General features: G+C 49.9%; 1 protein-coding gene across 1 annotated transcript; it reads right to left on the bottom strand.

Annotated features, from left to right (window-relative positions):
* Positions 1-13: 13 nt before the first annotated feature.
* SIGIRR (single Ig and TIR domain containing) lies at positions 14-27,874 on the bottom strand (the record flags this gene model as incomplete). The annotated part of the gene is made up of 9 exons (XM_030562154.1): positions 14-2,979; positions 4,576-4,750; positions 8,443-8,593; positions 9,911-10,013; positions 10,660-10,803; positions 21,508-21,648; positions 23,980-24,110; positions 26,060-26,258; positions 27,688-27,874. Coding segments are annotated over 9 exons (1,434 nt in total), but the record flags the coding sequence as incomplete, so codon positions are not given.

Below are 27,874 nucleotides of genomic sequence, written 5' to 3'. Positions count from 1 at the left end.
TTGGCACGTGAAACCTTAAATCCGAGTGAATGAATGAAGACTCAGCACACCGCTTCTGAAAGGCTGCCTGCTCTACATTCTAACTTGGCCTACTACCTATGGGCAGGAGAGCCGGGGCCAGCAGCAGAAGACAAGCTGCAGCCTGAGTGCAGCAGCTCCTAGCCACAGCACAGTAACGTCCCGCCTCTGCTGTTCTTCTGAAGGTCCCTTCCCAGCGAGGTATAGCTCAGATCAGGTAACCCCCAGAGGAGCCCTGCCAGCTAAACCTTCCTTACTGCCCATCTGACCAAAAAGTTTCCTGACACTAAAGTTAATTGCTTTTCAGGAGGGCTTTGTAATGAGTGCAAGTAACCTGCAGCAGTTGTGGAGTCAGACCACTGGGGTTGTGAGCTTCTTGGCTTGCACCTGCTAAGCAGAGCTGGGCTGGTCACTAGGGAGGACTGGTGAGGTGGTAGATGACACTCCTCCAGCGTGAATGCAGAGCCAATGCCCTAGCGTGGCACTGGGGAGGCTGCTGCTGATTTTTGCTTCACACTTGGCTCATGTGATAACGAAAGGTGCCCCGGTGTTTCGCAAGAGCAGGGATGTTAGCCCCAAGCCCACACTGACTTTGCAATGGCTAATCACATTCTGTCTGCACAAAACACTTTTGCAATCTCCAGGGGCGACAGTGTCCCAAGCTGCTGTGCTGTGCTGCTGCCTGGCACTGCCGGGCTCCATCCTCTCAGCTGCATTTAGGGGGCGAAGGAAGCCCTGCTAGCCTAGCAGGAAAGGTACCATATGGACTGTTAGTCACGGTCCCCGCATAGCCACAGCTTGCTCACGCAGGCAGCCCCTGGGCCTAGCCGTGTTGGTGGCTGTGACTTGCAAATTCAGCTGCAAGCCCTTGTGGAGCAGTGAATCAGCAGGACGAGGAATCTCATGCAAAGACTCCCTGAAAGAGCCCCATTCACCTTCCAGCCTCAATCATGAAACATTAACAAGCCCATGGATAGTGCTCTGCGGGCCCCCCAGGCAAAGCACAGAAGTTGTCAGCTTTTTGCTTTGTCTTAAGTCTATGTTGTAACTTTCCCTTTGGAGGATGGAGCTGGAGTCCTCTGGAAGCTGGGGCCAGGCCCACCCCCCATCTCTTGGCTGGCTTGACCGGTCTCTAATCTGATTTGAGAGTGGCAGCAGCCGTTGTCAGAACCCAGGGGGTAGTGGGACCATAGAACTGTATCTAGGGTCTGAGCTAGTGCCTGCTAAGTCCTAACTGAAGGGGCGTCTCCTGCTAGTCGCCATTGTCTGTGCTGCATCTGTGTCCTGCACTGGCCTCTGGGGCCCCTTGCTCACTTCCCTGCCTCAGTACAGGTAACTCGGGAGAAGTACCAGCTGGGGCCGTGGGTGTGGTAAATACTAGAGTTCCCACGTGCAAGGGAGCACTGGCATGAAATAGTGCTGTGCAGTTTGCAATCAAGATCAGAGGCCTTTGCCAACACACCTCAGTCCTGACCTGCATCCCCCCTGCTATTCCAGTCCTGAGTCCCCACTAAGCTCTGCCCCGTCTCCTGCCACTACAAGCCCCCTCCCTGGGGCTGCATGTCACTGCCTAAAGAGGGAAGAACGTGAGATCCCAGCCCTCCTTCCACAAAGAGCTCACAACCTCCATCCTCTCCTAAAACTGTGGGGGGAGGGAAAAGGCCAAGACCAGCTTAAAACAACAGTTATTTTAATTGTATTTCAAAAAGAAGAAAGAGCAAAGCTGCTCTGTGAATCAAGGAAAGCCTTTCCAAAGCTGTCCTGTCGGTGCCTAAGGAACAGCGCTGTAATGCCTGCCAGTGAGTGATGCCCTTACAGGGCACTTCCTAGAGAGAACAACCTGTCCCTGCTCTCGCTCCTTCACAGGAAACGGCCCCTGCCGAAGTGCTGGTGGTACTAGAACCCCTGAGTAACAAAGAGTGCAGCAGCAGGGGGGTTCAGCCCCCTGGATTTTTCTAGTGGCTCTGCCCTCAAGCTGCTTTAACGCCCGTTGCTGTCTCTATTCTTCAGTCATGAGGCTGAGTTAGGTTCCCCCCTAACTCCCATCAGACCTCTGTGCTGTCTGGCCGCTTATCCACACACTAGCTCCAGCTGATGGCTGAGGCCTCCATGGGCATTTGCTGCAACAGTGTTACACTGTACTATGGCTCTACATTTATCATCACAAATCCCAATCACCTTTCAACGTGACCCCAGCCTTAGCCTTGCTGGTAGCGTTCCCCCAACCCAAGCAGCAAGACCTAGTGCCTTGGTATAGCCAGGAATTCAGTGCTTGCCAGTATCTCGGTAGCCAACAGCCACAACAAAATCCAGCATCTCATTGGCATCTGTTACTGCAATGCAGCCCTAGTGGTTCTAGCAATCCCAGAGACAGTCCTCACCATCTGCAATGCCATGGCCCACCTCACAGCATCAGCTTTCCCTGGGCTTTTTCCTCTCTACCACCCCAGGCTCTTTCAGCAAGTTCCAGGCAAAAGACTGAATTCTTCTTTCCTAGCAATTTCCCTTGGTCCTGAACAGATGCAAAAACTAAGATCCCCAGCATTTAAAGGGGACTGTAAGGCTCCAGTGGGTGGGTAAAAAGTCAGCCCTTTTCCCTGCCTTGGCTTCCCCATAGAGAACACCCAGGAATGGGAGTGCTGAAGACCTGCCCAGGTCTCTGGGTTAAAGAAACTAGCTGAGCAGCACTTCCTTCTAAAGGGACACCAAGATGGACAGTCCCACGGGAGCAATAATCCCACCGTCTCTGCTCTCCCTCTCAGAGGTCGTCTTCGGTCACGAGGCAGTAGAAGTCTGTCCTTGCTCCGTAGTTGCGTGACCCCAGGTCAGAGATGTCTATTTCGCTCCTCTGGCCCTCTTCCAGCTGCACTTCGTCAGTGATGCCAGCTGCTAGCGCTGGTGGTCCATTAGGGCCAGTCATTCGAGGGGGCGGAGGGCCCCTTAAAATGGACCCACGGACACCTGTTGGGATGGAGAGTACAGATTGGTGGGGGATGAGGGACAGGACCCCCAGCAGTTCCTATTCTGTGGCAATCCCAGGAGTTTTGGCTTGCTTTGGGGGTGGAATGGGGATTTTTGGATAGAGACTACAGAGCTTTCCTACCACCGAATAGCGATTCTAGGGTCAAGCCATACCAACCAACAGTGGAAGAACAGGAAGTAAAAAAAACCAGGAACTGTTCCTCCTAGTGAAGAGCTGTTGCCACATCTCCCGGTCACACTGTCTTCCCAAATTTTTTCCCAGAGCCCTGCAAAGCTAGAAAACAAGGTTGCCCCAGGATCCCCGCACTCTGCTGCACTAGCCTAAGAAGGGAAGCTTTACCAGGCATTGTGCTGGGATGCAGCACACAACTAGTAACTCCTGTTCCTGACAGTTGGGTGCCTGAGGTCTGACAACTTGCTGTCAGGCTGCAAAGAACACCTGGCAGAATCACCGCAGTGCTCCTATCTGAACTCCAGCCAGCTGTGCCAAGCCCATCATTTCTCCATTCACCGCCTAACAAGACAATCGCTGGACACAAACAAGCTGAGCTCTGTGTTGCCAGCTGCTTGTAAATCTTTCATAAGCACAGGACTTATTTGAATCCTCTTACTAAAATTAAAATATATTTCCCAGCAACTCAGCATGTGTTAACAAATCCTGGACTCCCTCTCCAAGTCCTTTGGGGCAAATACCGGTAAGCGCACCTCCCTCCCACTACTCCAGTCAACAGCAGCTGTTCCAGAGGCTTGGGAAGAGACAAAACCCAGCAATCATCACTGTTTTTTTGGCCTGTGAAGGAAACAAATGGCCACCGGTATAACCCTTCCCTTCTATTTAGCCTGTGCTCTCTTTGACGTGTTGACTTGGAGGATAATAGACTGCTTCAGCCTGCACAGGGAAAGGGATAGGGCCTCCAATTACTCTGTGCTTCTCAGAGCCCTAGTAAACTGCGGGGCTCTCCCCAAGAGGCCAAAAGGGAAGGGTAGGTGGCACATATGTATGTTGGGGGTCATGGGGATAAGCTGGGGTCGATGGCCATCCATGGTGATTTAGTTAGTGACAGGCATGAATATCTTGTGTTAGACACGGTTAGCCGACCAGGATTTGATCGCATCGAACCCAATCCAAAGTCAATGACAGAGCAGCCTTGGGGGCATGGGAAGGAAACTCACAGCCATCTCTATGGGGGAGGAGTTGGGTCAGAGTGCAAGGCTCCAACAGGCAGCTGCAGAGAGCAGGGGAAGGAGGAAACGTTGAGATGGCTCTCAATGGCCCTTTGTCATTGCTCATCCCACTAATCCTGACTGTAACCTCAGACGTGAGGTTGGAAATGGTGCTTTGAGGGGTGAACTTTGCTCTTACTCAATCCTAGCTCCACGTGTGGAACACCAACGGGAGGAGGACACACCACGGGGAAGTCTGGCCCTATGGGTGCTTGTTCCTAGACACTAGGTGTTCATGGAATAAGTGTCTGCAGCCCAGCCAGTTTGTTGTAAAATTCCCCTTTATAGAATGGGGCTCAGAAACGATGGCAATCGGAGCTATATAAGAACATAGACAGATGGTTACAGTACCCAGGTCTCCGTCAGGATGGGGGTCTCCTTGGTACTCCAGGTCGCTGCTGTGGAGAATCAGCATGGGGTCCTTGTCTTCCTGGAGCTGAGTCTGAGGGTCTGCCATGATCCCCTGGTATGACATCTTCCGTGGCAGAGCCAGGCACAGCTCTTTCCAGAAATCTGATGACGGGGTCTGTAAGGAAGATGGAGAACCTTGGTAGCATTCCCCTCCAAGCTCTGTTCGAGCCATATCCTTCGCCGAGTGCAAAGCTCCACAACTCCTGACACGTCTCTGGACAAGTTTCAGCACCTACTTGCTGAGAGCATTCTTGGTGCATGTGAGCTGTGACACATGCAGCAGGTCTGCCCCCTGAAAAGTTTATGGAGACAGAACTCCTTTTTCTGCAGAGGGAGCTGGAAAGTCAGCCAAAAATCAGAGAAAAATTGAATCTTTTTTTAAAATTTGTATTCTGTCAAGTCTGGAGGCCCCAGCTGCGCCCAAGATCCCATTGTGCTAGCCCTGTCTGTAGCTGCAGGAAGGGACAGTCCTTACCTCACCGAGCATACAGTCTAGACGCACAAGACAGACGAAGGGTGAAGGGGAAACGAAGCACAGACAGGAAGTCCCTTCCCCAGAGAAGGCAACCAGCAGGTCACTGAGAGCTGTGAATAGAACCCAGGTCCCCTGACTAGATGTCCCCTCTTCTATCCACCAGAGCATGTTCCTCCCACAAACTCCTGCCCCTTCTGTGGCATTCCCCACACTCCCGAGTCCCACAGAGACCAGGGGAACGGTGTAATCCTGTCTCCTCACTGGGAATTTCACATTATCTGAACCAAGGATTCGGTGCTACCTCATCTGCAGTGCCAGGATCAAATATGGAGGAGTAAATGCTGTACAGAAGCTCCTGAGATCTGAACAATCCAGCTACAAGCTTCCAATCCCCTTCAGTGAGGGGCAAGTGTGGATGGATGGGGCCTGCCATCTCAGACACTGACAGTCTGGCGTGTGCAATGCTTTCTTCTTGAAGTTGGAGGGGGCTTTGCATTTGTTCAGTGCTGCTTCACTCTGGCAGGGCTGCTCTAGCTGCACATCTCCCTGCTGTCAGAAAGGGCATGTCCCTGCACATGTCTGAAGCCCCAGCAACAGAGCTCTGGCAAAGGCTGTACTCAGAAGATGGCCTCTCGCCAAGCTGAGATCAGGAAAAACTAGCAGAACCTGGGTGGAGATCCCTGCAGAACTGCTGAGACTGTATGGAGGCTAGAAGCTGCAGGTCTAGGCTTGGGTTTGAAAAAGAAACAGCTGTGGGAAGCAGTAGGACTTCCTTTTAGGCCCAGGAGAAAGCTTCTGTCCAGCTTTCAAGCTAGCTTTCTAGTCCCAAACACGCTGCTCTGGAGAGAGTTAAAGTGCTGGTCTCCCCTAGACAGAATGGGGCTCCAGATCTGGTGGGTGTCATTGAGTTCAAAGCCAAGGTCCTGGCTCTTGTAACTGCCAGACCCTGGGCTCTGGGATTTGACAGTGGAATCTTTCCTTCTTCTGAATCGGCACCAGGAATAACGATTCTGCAGGATGCCTCACTGGCTTACATCTGTGCAAACCCATTCCCCTTCCATGGCTTGCACTGGCATAGCTCAGGAGAGGAAGACGGGGGTTACACCAGCCGCACTGAGGGCAGAATTAGTCCTGACGAGCCCCTATTGCTGGTGATGGTGCAGGGAGGGAAAGAGCCCAGTGTGAGTTTGGGGTTGGCTGTTAGAATTCACATTTGACTTGTGAACTGAGCACTTTTAGTCTGAAATGAGAGACTCGGTCCACCCAGAGAGCATGCATAGTGGGGCAGTGGGAGAGGTAGGTGAGGACGTGGTGCTGTCACTCTTTGCCCCCCCTCCCTTTCAAGCTGTACCCCCGTAGTGCAGAGAAAGTAGTTCCAGCATTTTCCCCAGATGTGGGGATTAGCTGTTGCTGTCCCATAAGTGGGGTGCACAAAGGCCAGGGACAAGCCAGCCCTAAAATGCTCTTGGCAAAGATAGCATTAAACTTGGCATTAGTTGCACAGGTCAAGGCCATGTGAGAAAGGCAGTGTGTTCCCATGAATGCAATGAGTCAAAGGGTTTAAATGGCTGGCTCCATCCTGTGTCAGATACACAGGTGAACGTGGCTAGGCTAACGAGAGAGCCCAAAGGCTAACCGTATACACCCAACCTCTGTCCGAGAACTGGAGAGGAGTCTATAGCCAAGTGAGTGGCACCAGAGGAGCTCAGCTCTACCAGGAGTGTCCATGCTGATCGCTGAAGAGTAGCACCACTGAGAATGTAGTTTCTATAACATGACTGAGAAGGGAACGTTGTTAATTGTAGGGAGTGGTTTAAAAATGTGCTGCTGTCACTGTGGGCCTCACTCTTTACACAGTTAGAACTCCAATTTCCTGCACAATTGTGTATGTAATTTCTCTATCCCATTATCACAGCCTTGGTAAGTAAGTGTGGTCCTTTCTGTGCACAGATAGGAGACTGGGGCTCTGTTCCAGCTCTGCCACTGATTTGATGTGCGTCTCTGGGCAAGTCATTTACAGCCCAAGTTTCAAAAGTCCTCAGCACCCAGCAGCTCTCGTTGTTCTCAATGGGAGCTGAGCACTTCTGAAAAATCTGTCCTGTAGCCTCCGTGTCTGTTTGGACATGAAGATTCTTCCCCAGCACTGTAGCATACTGAGACATCTCTTAACCTACTGCCCATTGTCATCTCTCAGGTTATGATGCCACCACGTGGCCATCTGGGTCACTACCTGGAGATACAGCACTTCTAGGAAACTCCATGCTCCTTTGCCTCTGAGCTTCCAGGCAAGGGAGGATTATGTGGATTACAGGATTTACTGTTCTTTGTGAAAAACCCCAGCCAGCAATTAATGTGAGTAATGTGTCAGTGGCCAGAGGGCTTCTCAAGGAGAGCTACGTGCCGGGAGCCCAGGGCAGCAGCCAAGAGGCCTGTGGGGGACAGCTGCAGCACAGGCTGTTCAAAGGCCACTGCACTCTAGTTCTGATATTGCAGGACCCTTCCAGCAGGGCTGCCAAAGGACTTGTACACACTACCACTTATGTCGATATAACATATCGCTCAGGGTGTGAATAGCCACCCTGTTGAGCAACATAAGTTACACCGGCCTGGACAGTGCTATGTTGGCGGGAGAGCTTCTTCTGCCAACAGAGTTACCCCCTCTCATGGAGGTGGTTTTATTATACCAACAGGAGAGCTCTTGTCTGTTGGCATAGAGCATCATCCCCAGATGTGCTGCATCAGTGCAGCTGCAATGCTGTAGCACTTCTAACGTAGACTAGCCCTGAGTAGCAATAGGCTTGGACTGACAGTTCAGCACCTATCATTCCTTGTAGTAGGAAACAGTCTGTGTGGGTTTGGGAGAATCTCTGGTTTCTGTTACCTCAGCAGAGTTGAAGTGGCACTCATTGCTTTCAGAAAAGGAGGCTGCAGCATCTCTTAGTGGCCAGCTCAGGAACAGACAACTGATTGGAGTTAGCCTGCCTTCCCAGTCATAGGGCTAAAGTGGCCACAGCAGATGCCAAGAGGAGGGATGTATAGAGGCAGGACAGTGAAGTGCCCCAGAAGGATTTAGTGGAGAAAATCCTGAAGACCCCTCTCAGCCTATCTCACTCTATTTGTCCAGCTCTGGAGTAGAAGAGAGGCCGTGGCACACACCATTGTGAGGTCAGTGAGCAGAGGGAGCTTCTCAGGCCCTCCACCACAGAGAAGCACATCTTCACTTCAGTGCTTCTTGCAAAGTCTGAAATGCTGCTTTGTCAAGGAGAGTGGTACCCAGAGCCTTTCAGCAGCACTGTGAGAAACCTTCCACTCCCACCCCACCCACAGCTTACCACTGAGCCAGCCCGCCAGAGCAGTAAGGTCACAGCATTCTTATGCTGCTTCAGCAGGTTAATGGCTAGATGCTCTATCTTCCGATACTGGCTTTCAAAGGCGACAAAGATGGGTCTTTGGGACAGTTCCAACAGTCTCAACAGACCGTCCCTGCAATACAAAGCAATTGTTCCAGGGAGTTAGGAGTGCAATGAATCATGCCTGTTCAGCTAACCCATCTCTTCATTGCCTGGACCAACTGCAAAGCAATGGCAAGACTCCCATTGGCTTCAATGACCACTGTCTTGGGAGCTAACTGCTTTGGGAGCTGGAGTAAGGAGAATAGAGGCAAGGCTTTTGGGGCTTGTAACCACGTTATAGGTGGAGCTGGAAGAGATGCCTGTAGTTAAGATTGCCCAATACTGTCTATTCATTTGCTTATAACTTTGGCAAACTTTCGCAGTTTGGACTCGAATTTTCCATGCCAGGTGGCTAGCAAATGTTTTAGAAAGTATGAGCTAAAAAGTTGAACCATTTCAGAAAACAAGATTAGGGAAGGTTTTTTGTGTTTTTTTTTTACCTTTTAAAAAAATTTTACAATAGTTTAATTCAAATCTCTGGCTTTGGAAAAAGAGACTTGAACTTCGGTGGAATGGGGAGGAGGTCACCATGGTGCCCAGGATCAGGGCTGCCCGGGGAAGGGGCAAGTGGGGCAATTTGCCCTGGGTCCCGCAGGGGCCCCGTGAGCCGCTCCAGGTTTTCAGCGGCACTTCGGCGGCAGGCCCTTCACTTGCTCCAGGTCTTCGGCAGCGGGTCCTTCAGTGCAGCGGAAAGCTTGGAGCGAGTGAAGGACCCAGTGCTGAAGTGCTGCCAAAGCCTTGGAGCGCTGCCCAGTGAATACAAGCGCCGCAAACAGCGCGGGGGGGGGGGAGCCACAATTGACAGCACTTAGGCTACTCTACTGCCGCCACTTCATTCTTCGGCAGCTCATCCTTCCCTCTGAGAGCGACCCGCTGCTGAATTGCCGCCACAGGCCCAGCCCTGCCCTAGGCCCCCTGAATCCTCTGTGTGGCCCTGCCCAGGATGTGCCTTTTGCTGCCCCTAGGAAAATACACCTGAATCTGGCCTGTGAAAATTGCAGTTTGCACATACTCAGTAGAGGCTTGTTAGAGTTTGATTGCTAACTGCTCTGCTCCGAGCAGGACTTACTTGCAATTGCTCCTCTCAGCCACCACAGGCTGCTGTGGCACCAGACATAGGAACTGAGAGCAGAGAGACTCTCCCTCCTGTGCTCTCAGTGACTCCTCCGCTGGACACCCCAGCAGTGTGGGGGAGGAGGAGGAATAACATGACTGGATTGCAGAGCGGGGAGAAGAACAGGGCGCAGTTTGCCTTGCAGTCATTCTGACAATCTAGTGAGAACTACCTCTGTGCTACCAGGGGAGCAAAGCAGCAGCCTAGAACCCTGCTCAGTGACCAGCCAGTCACCTGAAGTTGTTGATGCACCAGTCTTGCTCCAGGTATGCATACGAGAGAACCACAATGAGGCGCCGGCACCGGCTCACGTTCATAATCAGGTCTGCTGAAGGCTCTAGAGGAGTAGGATAAAAATGAGATTCACAGTCACAGCCATGGCAAAGACTAAGCAGAGCCAGAATGGGTCACCAGCACTTCACTAGTCCTCCTCCTCCTCCAAAAATGGGCTGCCTTAGCATCCGAACCCAAACTGAGGGCAACAGGGCATCTTCACGGAGAGACCCACCGTCTCTCAAACAGCTGAATTCATAACCCAGCCTGTTTTAGAGAGTAAGGTGCTCTTCTTCCAGACGCAGGTTACACTACTGGAGCTCAAGAAAGTGTTTTCCAGTGATTACAGCAGGGGACCAGATGTCAGGACTCCTGGGTTCCATCCCCAACTCTCTCGCTGAATTGTTATGGGACGTTGGAGGGAACACTTAACATTTCAGTGCTTCTCTTTTCCCATCTCTAAAACACTCGGCTATTGACATCACAGCATTCTTAATCAGTTAGTGTTTGTAATCTTTGACTGCAAGGTGTGTGGGAGAGCAAAGGGAAGTGGCACACCAGAGAGCAGACCTTCTGTGCAGGGTGAGGCTTCCTGGGTCCTAAAGAACAGGTTCATTAACCTAAGGTCAAGGCTGACTTTCCAACAGCGGGAGCATGTCCATTTGCCTCTCATGTAACCTGAGCCTTGCGGCATCTGGGATGGTCCATACCTGCATTGGGCAGGATGGTCTTATCATCCAGGAAGAGTTTGTAGCCATGACGGTTCTCCAGCTGCGGCTTCATAATGAAGTTCACAAACTTCCTGTCATCCGGGGAGTTTGCATAAGACACGTATGCATCATACAGCTTCCCATCTGTGAAAAGTGCCCAGCAGGGCAAGGGAGAATGGTGGTGGTAAAAGAGACACTTAGCATTACAGTGTGGCAGATGCAGAGCTCAGTTTTTCAGCACTGATAGCCAGTTTCCTATAAGCTTCCCAACTGGGGAAGGCCTTGCTCAGACACCTCAGGATGGAATCTCTTTGGGGCAAGTTAACAGGGTGTTAACTTGCATATGAATTGCTGTGTAACTAGATGGTGCTACTTCCAGGATTTTTAATGACACTGAAAAACTCACCATGTAGGAAACCCAACATCCCAGCCACATGGACCAGATTGCTCCAGGGGTGGACTTTAAAATGTCCCTGTCCCCTTGAGAGGAGCAAGGCAGGAATTGGAGCGGGACCTGATCTTACACCCCAGTGTCCCGGTGACATCATCTGAATTCTTTCCCCAAAGAGGACTGTACCTGTTATTATCACTGGTTTGTGCTAGCAGACCGCATGTTTTTTTGGAGGCTTTGAAGAGCACCAAGCAGATGGTAGGTGCAACTGTAATACAAATCCCACAGCAACCCTGGCAATGGTCCCAAGTATCTGTCTTCATCAGTTCTCACCATCTCTATACTAATGTATTTTTTAATACGCAAAAATAGGAGATACTCCTAGTTTTCCCATATTTTAAAAAGACACCATAATTAGAGAGACAAGGTAGGTGAGGTAATATCTTTTATTAGACCATCTTCTGTTGGTGGAAGGTACAAGCTTGTACCTTTCATCAACAGACGATGGTCCAATAAAAGATATCATCGCACCTACCTTGTCTGTCCCTCATATTCTGGGACCAAATATGGCTCTGGCAACCTTGCAAATAACCATCATTTGAGTTAATGTTGAAAGAATCCATCATATATTTTGAGCAAAAAATCCTTAAGAGTATTGCAGTCTTAAAGAAATAACAAAACGTCCCAAATAAAAAGTTAGCCAAGACAGTGGATAATACAGAATTAAGGTCACCCAAACAATCTTAACTCTGCTTCACCACACCAACAGCCAGAAACTTGGAGAACATTTTATCCATCCATTACTCAGGGACATCTCATTAATGACTGCAAACAAACAAACAAAAAAATCATACTGAGCTTTTGTGACGGACTGCAAAGGTTACCTGTGTTCAGGGCTGGCTCCAGGCCACAGCGCGCCAAGCGCGTGCTTGGGGTGGCACGCCACAGGGGGCGCTCTGCCGGTTGCTGGGAGGGCGGCAGGCGGCTCCGGTGGAGCTGCCGCAGGCATGGCGGCCGACGGTCTGTTGGTCCCGCGGCTCCGATGGACCTCCCGCAGACATGCTTGCGGCAGCTCCACCAGAGCCGCGGGACTATCGGACCCTCCGCAGAAACGCTTGTGGCAGGTCCACCGGAGCCGCGGGACCAGCTGACCGTCCGCAGAAACACGTGCGGGAGGTCCACCGGAGCCGCGGGACCGGCGAGCAGCAGAGCACCCCCCGCGGCGTGCCGCCATGCTTGGGGCAGCAAAATTGCTAGAGCCGGCCCTGCCTGTGTTCTGATGGCATAATGAGGCAAAGTTAAGGATGTCTAGGTGACTTATGTATTTGCCAACTTTCCAATGTTTAGGTGTTTTTGTAGAGTGGAATTCCTAGGATTTCTAACCTGTGTAATAACTTCTGCTACGGAATCATTTACCAGCTTCACTTTGACAATAATCCTAAAGGCTTTGTCTTTAAGCTGAGTTGCACTGATTTAACTTAAGGTGTTACTTAAACCAATTTAGTTCAGCTGGAGCAAAAGTTGAATGGGAACAGATTCAAACTAAACCACAACTGGACCCTATAATGGGGTATGCAAGGCAGGAAGAGGGTAAACTGGCTATCAAAGGCCAAATCAGCCCAAATGGAGACACCTGGAGCAGGAAGCAGGCTTCCAGGGAGGCTTTTAAAAGGAAGAGGCTGGGCAGTTGGGGGAGCAGAGAGAGAGAGGGGAAGAAAGAAAGAAAGAAAAAAAAAACAGATGTTAGGCTCTCACTGTGGGAGAGAAGGCTGGCTAAGGCCAGAGACTGGGAAAGATTGATATCTAGCACATCTCCTGGAACAGAGAAGAGGTTAATTTTATGTTGTGTCAGACTTACTTTGGATTTTGAGTGCCCTGGAAGGAATAGAACTGCAATTAACCTAGCCAGAGGGCTAAATCTCTGCAATCCAGAAGGTGCTAGAGGCTGGATGGAGCAACGGAAGAACAGCTGGGAAACGGAGGCAGCACTGCACACTCAGGTAAGGATATGCTAGAACAGCCATTTTAAAACTGAAATAAGTATCTACAGAGGGGGTTGGACTGGTTTATCTAAACGGGTACAGATGTGTGTAGACAAGGCCTAACAATGAAAAGTGTCTTTCATAAGAGTTAAAGAAATAGTACAAGTTTTCATAAGAATACAGAAACCCTATAAAGTGAATGCTGTTGTATCTTTTTAGGAATATAGAATCACTTTCACAGCATCTTAAGTTCACATGTATCTTTTTAAAGAAATCACAGGGGATTTCAATCAGGTGTGTGCACGCCGCATGCACGGTCATCAGAAGCTCTTCCCCTCAGCAGCTCCCGTCGGGTCGAGTGGCGCCTTCATGGCATTCAATATAGGGCCCTACCAACCCGACCCCCTTCAGTTCCTTCTTACCGCTACTCCAACAGAGGGGAAGGAGGGCGGGTATTAGAATGGACATGAACAATACATTGTGAAGAACAACAGTTACAAGAAGGTGAGTAACCATCTTTTCTTCTTTGAGTGCTTGTTCATGTCCATTTCAATCAGGTGACTCCCAAGCTCTCCCCAGGGGGTGGGGTTGGAGTTAAGGAATCACTGACTGGAGCACCACCTTGCTAAAAGTTGCGTGCTGTCCAGCATGCTGGCATAGTGGATGATAAACGTGAACCAAAGACCAGGTTGCCACTCTTCAGATCTTCTGGATGAGCACATGGGCCAGAAAAGCGGCGGACAAGGCTTGAGCTCATGTCAAGTGGGCTGTAATAGCCAGGGCTGGGACCTTGGCAAGGTAGTAGCAGGTACGGATGCTGTCTGTAATCCAGGAAGAAATCTGTTGTGAGGAGACTGGAAGCCCCTTCATCCGGTCTGTCACTGCTACAATTGATTTGACTTCCCGAAAAGCTTTGTGTGCTCAGTGTAGAATGCTAGTGCTCTCCGCATATCTAATGAGTGAAGACTCTGCTCCTGTGCAGTAGCACATGGTTTGGGATAGAACACTGGTAGAAAAATGTCTTGGCCAATGTGGAATTGGGATACCACCTTGGGCAGGAAGGCCAGGTGTGGCCTGAGTTGTGCTTTGTCCTTATGGAAGACTGGGGGGGGGGGGGGTCAGAGGTTAGACTAACACAGCTACCCCTCTGATACTTTGAACTCTGACACCCTCCTGGCTGATGTGATGGCAACCAGAAATGCCACATTCCATGATAGATACAGAACGGAGCATGTAGTCAGTGGTTCAAATGGGGCACCCATTAGTCTAGCAAGGACCAGATTGAGATCCCAAGCAGGTACCGGCGCTCGGGACTGTGGATATAGCCATTCCACATCTTTCAGGAAACGGCCCACCATAAGGCTGGCGAATACCGAGTGTCCCAACTCTCCTCGGTGGAATGCCAAGATGGCCATGAGGTGGACTCTGATGGATGATCCAGCCAAACCTTGGTGCTTCAGATGCAATTAGATACTCCAGGATGACTGATATAGAGGCCTGAAGTAGAGGTATGAGACTGCACTCACACCAGCACAAAAACCTTTTCCACTTAGCTAGATAAGTGGCCCTGGTGGAAGGTTTCCTGCTACCAAACAGCAACTCCCTCACTGATTCTGTGCACTGGAACTCCATTCAATTTAACCATGAAGCTTCCAAGCCATGTGATGGAAGGACTGGAGGTCCAGGTGAAGGAGGCGGCCGTAGTCCTATGTGATCAGATCAGGCAGGAGCGGTAGTGCGATCAGAGTGTCCACTGAAAGTTCCAGAAGTGTGGTGTATGAATATTGGCATGACCATGCAGGGGCCAGCAGAATTACCCCCGCCTTGTCTCTGCGAATCTTGAGCAGTACCTTGTGGACGAGCGGTATCAGCGGGACGGCATACGTTGGATGGTCCCCCTCAGGGTAGTATGAACGTGTCCGAGATAGAGCCCAGACTGTGCTTTTGGAAAGAGCAAAATGTTGGACACTTCCTGTTGCTTCTGGAGGTGAATAGGCCTACCCAGGGAAACCCACACCTTTGGAAGATGGAATGTATGACTCTGGTCGGATGGACCACTCGTGGTTGTGGAATGACCTGCTGAGGTGGTCCACAAGCTTGTTCCATACTCCAGGGAGATAGGACACCTCCAGGTGAATGGAGTGGGCTATACAGAAATCTCACAGTTGGACAGCCTCCTGACAGAGAGAGGAGGCACGGGCTCTGCCCTGCTTGTTTATGTAAAACATAGTGGTGGTGGTGTCAGTCAACACTGACACAAACTGATCCTGTATTCTGGTCTGGAAGGTCTGGAAGGCTAGTCTCACCATTCTGAGCTCCTTTATATTGATGTGGAGCGAGATCTCTGACTGCGACCACCTGCCCTGAGTCTGTAGGTCTCCTAGCTGGGTCCCCCAACCCAGGTCTGACACATCCATTACCAACTTCATGGATGATTGAGGGGTGCTGAATGGGACTCCTTGGCAGAACATGCGAGGGTCCAGCCACAAGCATAGGGCATCTAAGACTTGCTCTGGCACCATTACTGAGTCCAAATTGTCTCGACCTGGGTGATAAGCTGAGGCGAGCCATGCCAGGAGACTGAGGCATGTCCTCACAGTTGTGGTGAGGTATTATCTAAATGATGCCTGTCAGTGCCTGAAATCTGGACTCTGGTAGTATGGCTCTTGCCTGAATCAAGTCCAGCACAGCCCCAATGAATTCTATTTGTTGGGTCGGTGACAGAGTTGACTTGTCCATGTTGAGGAGGAGTCCTAGCCTCTGGAAGGTCTCTCTGACTAACCAGATCTGGGAATCCACCTGCTCCCTGGAGCACCCCCGCAGCAGCCAGTTGTCGAGGTAGGGATACGTCTGTACCTGCCTCTTGTGGAGAAAAGCCACGACCACCAACCTGCACTTGGTGAACACCCAAGGGACCGTCAATAAATCAAATGGGGGCACCATGAACTGATAGTGTATGCGGTCGACAACAAACCTCTGGAAACATCTGTGGGCCATCCAAATGGCTATATGAAAGCACACATTTTTCACGTTGAGGGTGGCATACCAGTCCCCCGGATCCAGGGAAGAGATAATCATGCTCAGGGAAACCATGCGGAACTTCAACTTTACCATGAATTGGTTGAGTATTCGCAGGTCTAAGATGGGTCCGAGACCCCCCTTTGCCTTGGGGATTAGGAAATAGCGGGAGTAGAATTCCTTGCCCTGTAGCTCCTGAGGAACCTCCTCCACTGCCCCTATGGCGAGGAGCGATTGCACCTCCTGGATAAGGAGTTGTTCGTGAGAAGGATCCCTGAAGAGGGATGAGGAGAACCAGAACTGGAGAGAATATCCCACTTCTACCGTGCGAAGAACCCAGCAGTCCGATGTTATATGGGACCACACATGGTAGAAATGGGACAGACGGTTCAGAAAGCAGGGGAAAGGATCTGGGATAGTGGTAGGTTTACTGTCCTTGGTCGTCCCTTCAAAACCCTTGTTTGGATCCCAACGATGGCTTGGCCTAAGGGCGGGTTAGAAGGTCTATGCCTATTGTTCTTGCCCTACAGCAGTATGTAGCGGCCTTGGCCAGGGCTGGTATTGGCTCTGTTGCTGCTGAGGTTGAGGCTTGAAAGGCTGTCTCTGGGTAACAGGCAGGTGCATCCCCAGAGATTTCATCCTTGCCCTCGAGTCTTTTAGGCTGTGAAGCCTCAAGTCTGTCTGGTCTGAAAACAGCCCTGCCCCTCAAAGGGAAGTTCAACAGAGCCTTCAGGACCTTTCGGGGGAAGCCCGGAAGCTTGGAGCCATGCAGTTCTCCTCATGACCACCCCAGAGGAGATGGCATATGCCGTCGGGTCTGCCGAGTCAAGGGAGGCCTGTGGGGATGTCCTGGTCACTTCCTTCCCCTCCTCGACCAGAGCTGAGAACTTCGCATTTGACTCCACAGGGAGAAACTCTTTTTACTTGAACATACAGTCCCAAGAGTTAAAGTTATACCTGCTCAGGATAGCCTGCTGGTTGGCTATCCTCAGCTGTATGCATATACTTTCCTACCAAAGAGGTCCATACATCTGGCCTCCTTAGCCTTGGGTGCTGGCACCTGTTGCCCATGACGCTCCTTCTCATTCACCGCTGAGACCACCAGGGAGCATGGGTGTGGGTGTGAGAATAAAAACTCATATTCCTGGGAAGGAACAAAGTACTTCCTCTCCACCCCTCTGGCAGTGAACGGAATGGAGACTGGAGTCTGCCACAGGATATTATAATTGTTATGGATAGATTTAATGACAGGCAATGCTACTCTGGAAGGACCCTCTGCGGTGAGACTGTCCACCATTGGGTCCTCTGACTCGACTTCCTGTGCCTGTAGGCCCATGTTACAGGTAATGTGGCGGAGTAGGTCTTGGTGCACCCTGTGGACAATGGGCAGAGGACCTGAAGCTGATGCTCCTGCCATTGCCTCATCAGGTGAGTATGAGGAGGAAGCAAGTCGGGGTACAGGGTCCTCATGGCCCTCTATCTGCCCAGGTTGTTCCTGGGTTGCACTGGACTTCTCCATTGGTCTGACCCAGTCAGATGTGGCTTGGACTATGGGAGGTTCTGGAGCCAGTTCCGCCGACTCCTATATAGTATGAGAAGGCGGCCTGGAGAGGGTCACTTCTTTAACCCGAGGGGAAAGTCTATCCTTCAGTGACCAGGAAGGGTGATGTCATGAGGCTACCAGCCTACAAGCCCTCGAAGGGGTACCCTGGGCCTGATGGTAAGCCCAGGAGGTCCAGAAGGGCCATTGTGCGGGGGCGGCCGCTGCAGCTGCCAGGCCACTTGTACGTCTCTTTGGCACTTACCGGATCTATGTCTACTGCACCTCGAGTAATACGAGTTGGCCTCTGAGTCCGAAGATCCCAAGGGAGACGACCACGGCAGTGCTTACAACCCCTGCACCAGCAGTTGGTGCCGTGAAGAGGTGGTCGGGGATCGGTACCGCAACTATCGTGTTGAGGATCTGCACCAGCTGTCCCACAACCGAGGCCAGTGCCACGTGTCAGGTGCCAGGGAACAGCTGCTGTGCTCCAGTGCCACATGTTGATGCAGGCCCTGTGAGGGTGTCTGTGATTGGTGTCAGTCCAGGGACGGGAGAACCTCATCATCGCGGGCTTGCCTCTAGACAGCACCCATCTAGGTGGTGCCGCAGGCTTCTCACTAAAGGGCAGGGGTTGAGGCACAGTTATTTCGATGAGCTCCTTAGCAGCCTCAAGTGTCTGGGGTGGAGGGGGGCTCTAACACTTCCACCAGGCACTGCCCCGCTGGAGAGTCATTAAGCGCCGGGCTCAATAGTGCCGTCTGCAGCACCAGAGTCAATGGCACAAGATCTTGCTGCTCGGTAGCCGAGTCCTTCGTCTGGAGCAGAAAAGCCTCCTCTGGTGGTCTCACAGCTCTCTGAGGAGAGCGCCCTCTGTCCGCCTTCTGATGGTGCTTGTGGGGCACTGGAGATGTGGATCGATGCTGGAGGTCTGCTCCTTGCTGCAGTGCCAGGGATCTTTGGTGCCGAGGGTCTCTCACGCCAGAGTCCTTCCTTGTCAATTCACAGACTGACGCCAGGGTGCTCCAGACCAAGCTCGGGCCCAGGCCTTGGCGGTCAGGTGCCACTGGACTGGGTGCAGCTTCCATCAGTAACTGTTTAAAATGGAAGTCATGCTCCTTTCTAGTTCTAGACTCACAAACAACATAAGAACATAAGAACGGCCGTACAGGGTCAGACCAAAGGTCCATCTAGCCCAGTATCTCTCTACTGACAGTGGCCAATGCCAGGTGCCCCAGAGGGAGTGAAGCTAACAGGCAATGATCAAGTGATCTCTCTCCTGCCATCCATCTCCATCCTCTGATGAACAGAGGCTAGGGACACCATTCTTTACCCTTCCTGGCTAATAGCCATTTATGGACTTAGCCACCATGAATTTATCCAGTTCCCTTTTAAACATTATTATAGTCCCAGCCTTCACAACCTCCTTAGGTAAGGAGTTCCACAAGTTGACTGTGCGCTGTGTGAAGAAGAACTTCCTTTTATTTGTTTTAAACCTGCCTCCTATTAATTTCATTTGGTGACCCCTAGTTCTTGTATTATGAGAATAAGTAAATAACTTTTCCTTATCCACTTTCTCAACATCACTCATGATTTTATATACCTCTATCATATCCCCCCTTAGTCTCCTCTTTTCCAAGCTGAAGAGGCCTAGCCTCTTTAGTCTTTCCTCATATGGTACCCTCTCCAAACCCCTAATCATTTTAGTTGCCCTTTTCTGAACCTTTTCTAGTGCTAGAATATCTTTTTTGAGGTGAGGAGATCACATCTGTACACAGTATTCGAGATGTGGGCATACCATGGATTTATATAAGGGCAATAATACATTCTCCGTCTTATTCTCTATCCCCTTTTTAATGATTCCTAACATCCTGTTTGCTTTTTTGACTGCCTCTGCACACTGCGTGGACATCTTCAGAGAACTATCCACAATGACGCCAAGATATTCTTCCTGGCTCGTTGTAGCTAAATTAGCCCCCATCATATTGTATGTATAGTTGGGTTTATTTTTTCCAATGTGCATCACTTTACATTTATCCACATTAAATTTCATTTGCCATTTTGTTGCCCAATCACTTAGTTTTGTGAGATCTTTTTGAAATTCTTCACAATCTGCTTTGGTCTTAACTATCTTGAGTAGTTTAGTATCATCTGCAAACTTTGCCACCTCACTGTTTACCCCTTTCTCCAGATCATTTATGAATAAATTGAATAGGATTGGTCTTAGGACTGACCCTTGGGGAACACCACTAGTTACCCCTCTCCATTCTGACAATTTACCATTAATTCCTACCCTTTGTTCCCTGTCTTTTAACCAGTTCTCAATCCATGAAAGGACCTCCCCTTTTATCCCATGACAGCTTAATTTATGTAAGAGCCTTTGGTGAGGGACCTTGTCAAAGGCTTTCTGGAAATCTAAATACTATGTCCACTGGATCCCCCTTGTCCACATTTGTTGACCCCTTCAAAGAACTCTAATAGATTAGTAAGACACAATTTCCCTTTACAGAAACCACGTTGACTACTGCTCAACAGTTTGTTTTTCTATGTGTCTGACAATTTCATTCTTAACTATTGTTTCGACTAATTTGCCCGGTACCGATGTTAGACTTACTGGTCTGCAATTGTCAGGATCACCTCTAGAGCCCTTTTTAAATATTGGCGTTACATTAGCTAACTTCCAGTCATTGGGTACCGAAGCCGATTTAAAGGATAGGTTACAAACCTTAGTTAATAGTTCCGCAACTTCATATTTGAGTTCTTTCAGAACTCTTGGGTGAATGCCATCTGGACCCGGGGACTTGTTTAATGTTGAGTTTATCAATTAATTCCAAAACCTCCTCTAGTGACACTTCAATCTGTGACAGTTCCTCAGATTTGTCACCTACAAAAGCCAGTTCAGATCTTGCACACTCATGCACACCAATGCGCCTCCCCTAGACACCTCAAGCATGAGTCATGGGGATTGCTATTAGGCACAGGCTTTTGCATACACTGAAAGACTTAAACCTTGGGCTTGAGGCATACCCTGAAGCCCAAGGTGGGGTGAGGGGTAGGAATGATCCCACTCACCAATTCTACACTAACCACAAACAACAATACACTAACTACTAAAACAAGACACCAGGTAGGATTAGGTACTAGGCTAAGGAAACACTTGCAAGCAAGCGAAATGCAGTTCCAACGCCGCCACGGACGATAAGAAGGAACTGAAGGGGGGTCAGGTTGGCAGGGTCATATATTGAGCACCATGAGGGCACCACTACAGGGGGCTCCATAGCTGATCCAACGGGAGCTGCTAAGGGAAAAAGTTTCCGACTGTGCACGCAGCGCATGCACACCTGATTGGAACTGACGTGAACAAGCACTCAAAGAATGTCATTTTTGAAACTCCCTGAGTGATTTGCCGCAAACTTTTTTGGAAGACTGAGCCTCCAGATGAGATGTGGAATGGGAAGTTTCAAGTTGATTGGTTTGGCTTTGGCGGAGTGGATTGACAAATCAAGCTTTTAAGAGGAAGCTAGCTTCAACCTTAACAGCATAGGGAGTAGTCTCCCTTCATGACGTACTAAACCAAGAGGAGAGAGACTTTATTAGTGGAACAAGGAGTCCCAATCCAGACATATTAGGGATTATCTAAAAAGAGTCTGCTATATGGAGCACGCTGGGCAAGCTAGGAGAAGGCAGGCTGGCCCTTGGGTGGGAGTCACCCTGTGGGCAGGTGGAGGCAGGAAGACCCCTCTGGGTCCGGTGGAATTCTAGTTCACTTCTGCTTTCCAATCCCTTTCTCATGAAGCCTTTAGAGAAGCAGCAGCTGAAGCCCAGAATGTCTGGATCATTGAGTCTTTCCCCGTCTCCCTCAAACCCAAAGTGCAAATCGCACTGAAAGCCGGATTCACAAAAGCCCTAAGGGTTACCATTGATCTCCAGCTCCCCATAACGGTTCCTGTACCAGAGCAGCATATTCAAGCGGCACTTCACATAGATCACAGCCATGAGCAACAGCAGCCCCAGGACAAACAGGGCTGCCAGCACTGCACTCACATGTCCAGCAGCTTCTGCAATTAGAGGAAAGGGCATTTTCAGTACATTTAGAATTTGAACTAAAAGAATCTATACCTTGGAGAATGAGGGATGTGGGGTAGGTTAGGGACTGCTGAGGGAAGGACTGAGCAGAGGTTACTGGCCTCAAAGCTCTTAGCTAAAACCACGTGTGTTGTCAGATTACAGTCTAGTAAAACAGTTGCAGCGTCTGCCTGTGGATGCTGTCCTGCCTGTACAAGCGATGGACTCTGATCTAATGGTCTTGTTTCCAGCTCTAGCCACTAGCATGAAAAATGGCTCAGCTGCAACAGCTTAAAGAAGGATCACATAAATCAGGTGCTGCAGGCTCTGTGATCTAAAGGGGCCCCCAAATATTGTGACAGCAGCCTAGAAACAGAGGAGAGGATTTGGAGTCCAGGGTATTTGGTGCTTCCTGGCTACACTTAGCCATAGTGTCAGAGCTGAATTCTCCTTCTTCAGAATGGGGCTAATGAATTCATTCACTAGGGCATCTGCGCACGTGCGCGCGCGCACACGCGCACACACACACACACACACACACACACACACACACACACACACACACACACACACACACACTATGTTCAGTTGGGCTGAATCCAGAGATTCCCCAACATCCACTCCTTCTCTGTTTTAAAGAACCATGAGAAGTCTTGATCTAAGTGACTAGCCTCCTGGAGGCAGCCCCATCTCCCATCTCCAGCACTTCAGGTTATGGTGCCATCACATGGCACCATATTCTGCCAGCATTCTGAGAGACAGCATCTTTACATAATAAACCCCTTTGCCCCCCCCCTTATGCCAATAGTGTCTCATTGCTGGAGGGGTTTACTTTCAAAAGAGCAATAGCTGAGAAAATTTGGCAGTAAGTTCAGGACTTGCCTCAGCAGGTCACTGAAACGGTTAATGCGCACCGTGTCTACTTAGAATCATAGAATATCGGGGATGGAAGGGACCTCAGGAGGTCATCTAGTCCAACCCGCTGCTCAAAGCAGGACCAAGCCCCAACTAAATCATCCCAGCCAGGGCTTTGTCAAGCCTGACCTTAAAAACCTCTAAGGAAGGAGATTCCACCACCTCCCTAAGTAACCCATTCCAGTGCTTCAGCCCCCTCCTAGTGAAAAAGTTTTTCCTAATATCCAACCTAAACCTCCCCCACTGCAGCTTGAGACCATTACTCCTTGTTTTGTCATCGGGTACCACTGAGAACAGTCTAGATCCATCGTCTTTGGAACCCCCTTTCAGGTAGTTGAAAGCAGCTATCAAATCACCCCTCATCTTTCTCTTCTGCAGACTAAACAATTCCAGTTCCCTCAGCCTCTCCCCATAAGTCATGCTCTGGTTATTTAAATACTGCCAAGATAACAGCCTCTTCACTGTATACCGGTGCTGCCCATGAACTAGTCAGCCTCAGCCCTGCAGCAATCCCAGGGCCATCCTTCCCTGTTTAATAGGTATGGTGTGAGCTCAACACAACAGTGGGTTTATGGACTGTGATTAGGGCTGCAGACTTGTCATAACAGTTTTTAAATAAAAAAAATCATGGAGCAGGCATGGTAAATTTAGAAGTCATGGGGCTTGTGACTTGGGTAAAAAATGCTGCAACAAAGGAGGAGGGTCTGGGGTAGGGGAGAGCTGTAGAGTGAGCCAGCCCCACACTGACCCTACAACACCAGCTCATGTCCTTTAGGGCTGGGTCTGGCTCTGTGACGGCCCTCCCTCCCCCATCAAGTTACAATGCCTCTCAATCAGATGTGATTGGATGCCCCCCAGCATGATGGAGGGGCAGCTGGGCCAAACCTGGGCTGTACTGTAACCCTATGTGCCAGGTTGAAATGTCCAGGATGTGGAGCAGGGCCCAGCCACAGTAGCTACCGCTGCAGGGGGAGTTTATTAAAATCATGGCCGGAAAGAGAAGTCTGAGACAAACAGGAAAATCAAAGTATCCAAGAGGGTCTTCCCACCGTGACAAATCTGGAGCCCTAACTATGATCTGTGTGTCTGAGGTCAAGATCTCTCTAGATTCCACTGGAATTTATTTTTATGGGGGGCATTTTTTACTCTGGACAGGCTGTTAGGCACTCAGCATATCCCACTCAGTCTGCAATATTAGAGCTAGTTACTGTGAAAGTATTAGTCAGGATATTCAAGCTACTCCCAGCTCATCTCAGAAATATTTGTGAGATTCTCTTTCCACCTGGAGAGCCTCCACAGACTGGCCGAACCTTGTTGAAAGGCCTTATCCAGTAGACCACCACCACAAATGGAATAGTAACGCCTTCCCTGCACCATTATCAGCATGCTGTAAATGCCCAAAAAGCTACCTGATCTCTGTAGTGTGAAAGTGGCTGTGGTATTCTTAACCCAGCAGGCAAACACGCCGTAGTCCTCGTCGCTTGTCAGGTTCACCCCCAGAAGGCTGGACATGAACGTCTCTGTTCCGTTATCACCGACCCTGAGGGATGAAAGAGGCCAGCATCAGTGCAGTGCTATAGGGTACAGTTTCAGGGAAATGGTTTCCTATTTAAACTAAGAGACAGAAGAGAACAAGGAGCTTCCAGTTAAGAGTTCACCTACGGGAACTCTGTTTTGTCATTCTGCTGTACTGTAGGGAACAATTCAGCCTGGAAAGGGAGGAGGACTGGATAGAAGAATAGTGCTGTCTACCTCTAAGCTCTGATAGGATTCTGTGATCTACTTGAATGTCTTTACTTTAGAGTTAGCCTTTTGTTCCTTTACACAATAAATCATTAGCCAGGGCCCAGTTCAGCAGGAATCCACCTTGCACTTAGAGACCAAAGCCAAGATTTTCAAAACTAGCATCCTAAAGTCAGATTCCTAAATCTATAATTAGAATCTAACTTTCAGTGGCAGGAAAGCCTTCAAAAAGGTAGGAGTTGCTTTGCTGGACTCCCCATTGCCTGGCCAACACAGGGGGTGGATAAAATAAAATAAAAAAAAAGCCACGATCACAATTTGCAGGAGCTCTGCCGCTGCCACTTCTGTCTTAGGCGGCAATTCGGCGGCAGGGTCTTTGCTCTGAGAGGGAGTGAGGGACCCACCGCTGAATTGCCACCAAAGAGCCGGATGTGCCGCCCCTTCCCCATGGCCGCCCCAGGCACCTGCTCTGGTAGGAAAAAAAACAAAAAGAAAGTTCTTGCAAGTGAAACACCACAAAGCTCAGGCTAACTACTGTTAAGCAAGGAGACCTGTTGGGAGCTGCTGAAAGCGCTATGGCTTTTACAGTGGAGCAGCAAAAAGTTAGCTGGCAGATGTGCCTCTGTAATTGAGGGGAAAATACACAGGGCCAGATTCTGCTCCCAATGACTCTAGTATCCTACTCAATTGAGCTTTGCTTTACTCTGGTGGCACAGATACCAGAATCTGAGCCAGAGTATGCAGCAGCCCTTGGACCCCTCATTTGTGCTGCAGAGAGTTTTGTGTTTAGTTCACTGAGCCATAACATAAAATGGGCAGAAACATCAGCTGGCCTACATGCTTTGTGGGGCTTTATTTGTTTTTCTTTTCCCACACTGTGCTTTTTTGTTTCTGTGTGTCTGTGGAATTATGATTTTTAGAACATACCTTACAGAAAGAGGATAAATAGGACAGTGTGCTTGTGCATTCCAGAAACATGGGTTCAAATCCTGTGTCAGTCACAAATTAATAGATGTTGGGTGAAATTGGCCACTTCCCAATTGTACCCAACCTCCACCTAAAAAACTGACATCACTGGCATATCTCCTCAAGAGGCCCAGGCTGGGAAGTGTGAGTCAGGACTGAAGTGCCCTCAGATGTGGAGAGATGGCCAGGACTGGAATGGCAAGGGTGTTGCAGATCAAGATTGCACTGTCCACACCAGCACTTCAGCATCTCACCAAGGAAGGGTAATTATTCTGACAGAAGAGTGCTCTCCCTTTGGCATAGCACATCTTCACCAGATGCGCTACAGCTGCGACAATGTAGCGCAGTGCTGCAGACTTTCCCTCAGGTGCATTGTCTGAGCTGTGGACAAGACTAACGGGTGTTCTTGGTCAGGACTCAAGTGCCCTGGCAGAGCTGCGTGAAGAACAGAGGTGCTGCAGATGAGGTCTGAGGAGCCAGGGCTAGAAACAGAGGTGATATGGATCGGCACTTTGGCTGAGAGCATGTCTTGCTGGAGGTTTGAGCACTGGCACACTGAGGTCCAGGACTCGTGAAGTTGAGCTTATCAGTAGGAAACACTGGGATTTGGGGGACTGCTCAGTGGAGACTCTATTATTAATTGTGGGTCCAGAACTCCCACTGAACTGTGGCTAACTGGGTGCATGACAGCTATTTAAGCAATGATTGAAGCAATTTACCCTGCCTGTCAATAGCCACCTCAGTGCCGCTTTCTATTTATTGATAGGTCAGACTCCTTACCAGACTTTGTCCTTGCTGGCGTATGGGCTGCTCTCATCGCCTAGCCAGTGGCCATCTTTCATCCAGTGCAGGACGGGGTTGCAGTGCTGCTGAGAGGGCAGCCGCACAGTGCAGTTCAGTGTTATCTGGCTTCCCAAGGCAGGCTCCAAAGTCTGGTTGCTGGATGGGACAAGGACTTCGGGAGGCGCACTGCACAGATCTACATAGGAGAGGTAGGAAATGCTGGGAGAGAGACTCTTTAAAGGGACAGCATCCACTTAAAAATAAGTCTCAAATCTCTTCAGTTACACCTAATATTATAGTAGAGCAACATCTGTTTTTTCCTGACTTCCTTTGTGCCACTGACAATACTCTCTAAAGTCTGTCACTTCTGCACCCCCAATGAAGAAATTGGTCACGTGGTTAGTAAAATGAGCAGCAGATCCACACTGCACATAATACAAACATGCAAAATGCCCCAAATGCCCAGCTATACAGTCAGTCTGTAACACACTGGCATAGTGTGCGTCGCCATGTTTTTCCCCCAGGCAACTGGTCCCCAATGACTAGAACAGCCTCCTACTTGCTAACAAAATTCCTCCTGTAGCTCAAGGCATAGGGGCTTGTGTTGAAGTTTCCCCAACGGCCAACTAAGGTGTCTCGGCTGTGTGTGCACACGTGCCGTATGTTATACCTTTGTTAGTGAAAGCTGGTTAAAACATGTCACTTCCAAAATGTCAATGATCCACACTGAGCAAGTGACTTTCACCCATGTTTGCCATTTCCCCTCCAGCTCTAAGGACTAGTACAGACGCCTGGCAAAGAGCTACTCGCCCTCCAAAAGAGGCAATGTCTTGGGAGCTGAGCAGTGGGCGGGCAGCACTGTGCCCTATCTCCTCATGGCTGCTGCTTTTCCTGCTGGAAGCGGCAGCCTCCTTTCCGTGCCTGACTCAACTCCCACTGCAGTCCAGAGTAACATTTCAAGGGGAGTTGAGGCTTTTGACCCTTCACAGCTGGTGCAAGAGCCTTTTCCTCTGCATTTTACGCCATCATCTGTAATGGCTCCCCTGTACTGCTCCACCTCGTCAAATCTATGTTGCAAACCACTTTACTCCCCTGCTGCTGCTCATTCGCTATTTCATTCTGTCAAAGCACCGCTGGTGAGGCTCGCAGTCTTTGCCTCCCCCTCAGGTAAGCTGCCATACTAGTGTGTAGTCAGGTGACTGTGTATACTTGCTCTTTATCACCTCCATTTAGGGTGTATTTTGGTCCCTGCCACTGCCCTGGTTTCTTTTTAAATTCAGTGAACAGATGCTCAGAAGTGAGGGAGTATTTAGTGGGGGAGGTGGATTACATTATGCTACAAATATTGTTTTAATATTTCCTGTCAAAGCAAAGCTACCTATACAAGGGCACTTATTCCTGCAATTTTCCCCAGCCCCACACACACACACACACACTCATGGAGTGTCAGAGACACAGAGTATGACACTGCGTGTACGTCAAATGAGCCAGAAGTAGCATAAGCAGTCAAGCTGCCTCTTCCAAAGCACAGCAGTGTTACTCCCTGCATCAGCCAGCAGGAGGCATCAGTGTTTCAAGCCAGGCCCTTAATCTTGGCTCTGCAGATATAGTTCCCCCAGCCTTACCTTCCATGGTCAGCCTGATGGTGAAGGAGGCGTTTCTGTGGCTGTTCAGGTAGAGAGTGCAGGTGTAGTTCCCGGCATCGCCAGCCTGCAGGAACTGGAAGGTGAGGTAAGGAGTCCCGTTGGCGTGCAGTGCAGGTGGCTCCGTGTGGAGGGGTTTAATGAGTTGCAGTCTTTGATCCACAGGAGG

Source organism: Gopherus evgoodei, chromosome 4 (genome assembly GCF_007399415.2).
Source record: "Gopherus evgoodei ecotype Sinaloan lineage chromosome 4, rGopEvg1_v1.p, whole genome shotgun sequence".
NCBI lineage: Eukaryota > Metazoa > Chordata > Testudines > Testudinidae > Gopherus > Gopherus evgoodei.
The sequence above is the reverse complement of the archived record's forward strand: the minus strand, read 5'-3'. Positions and strand labels throughout refer to the sequence as shown.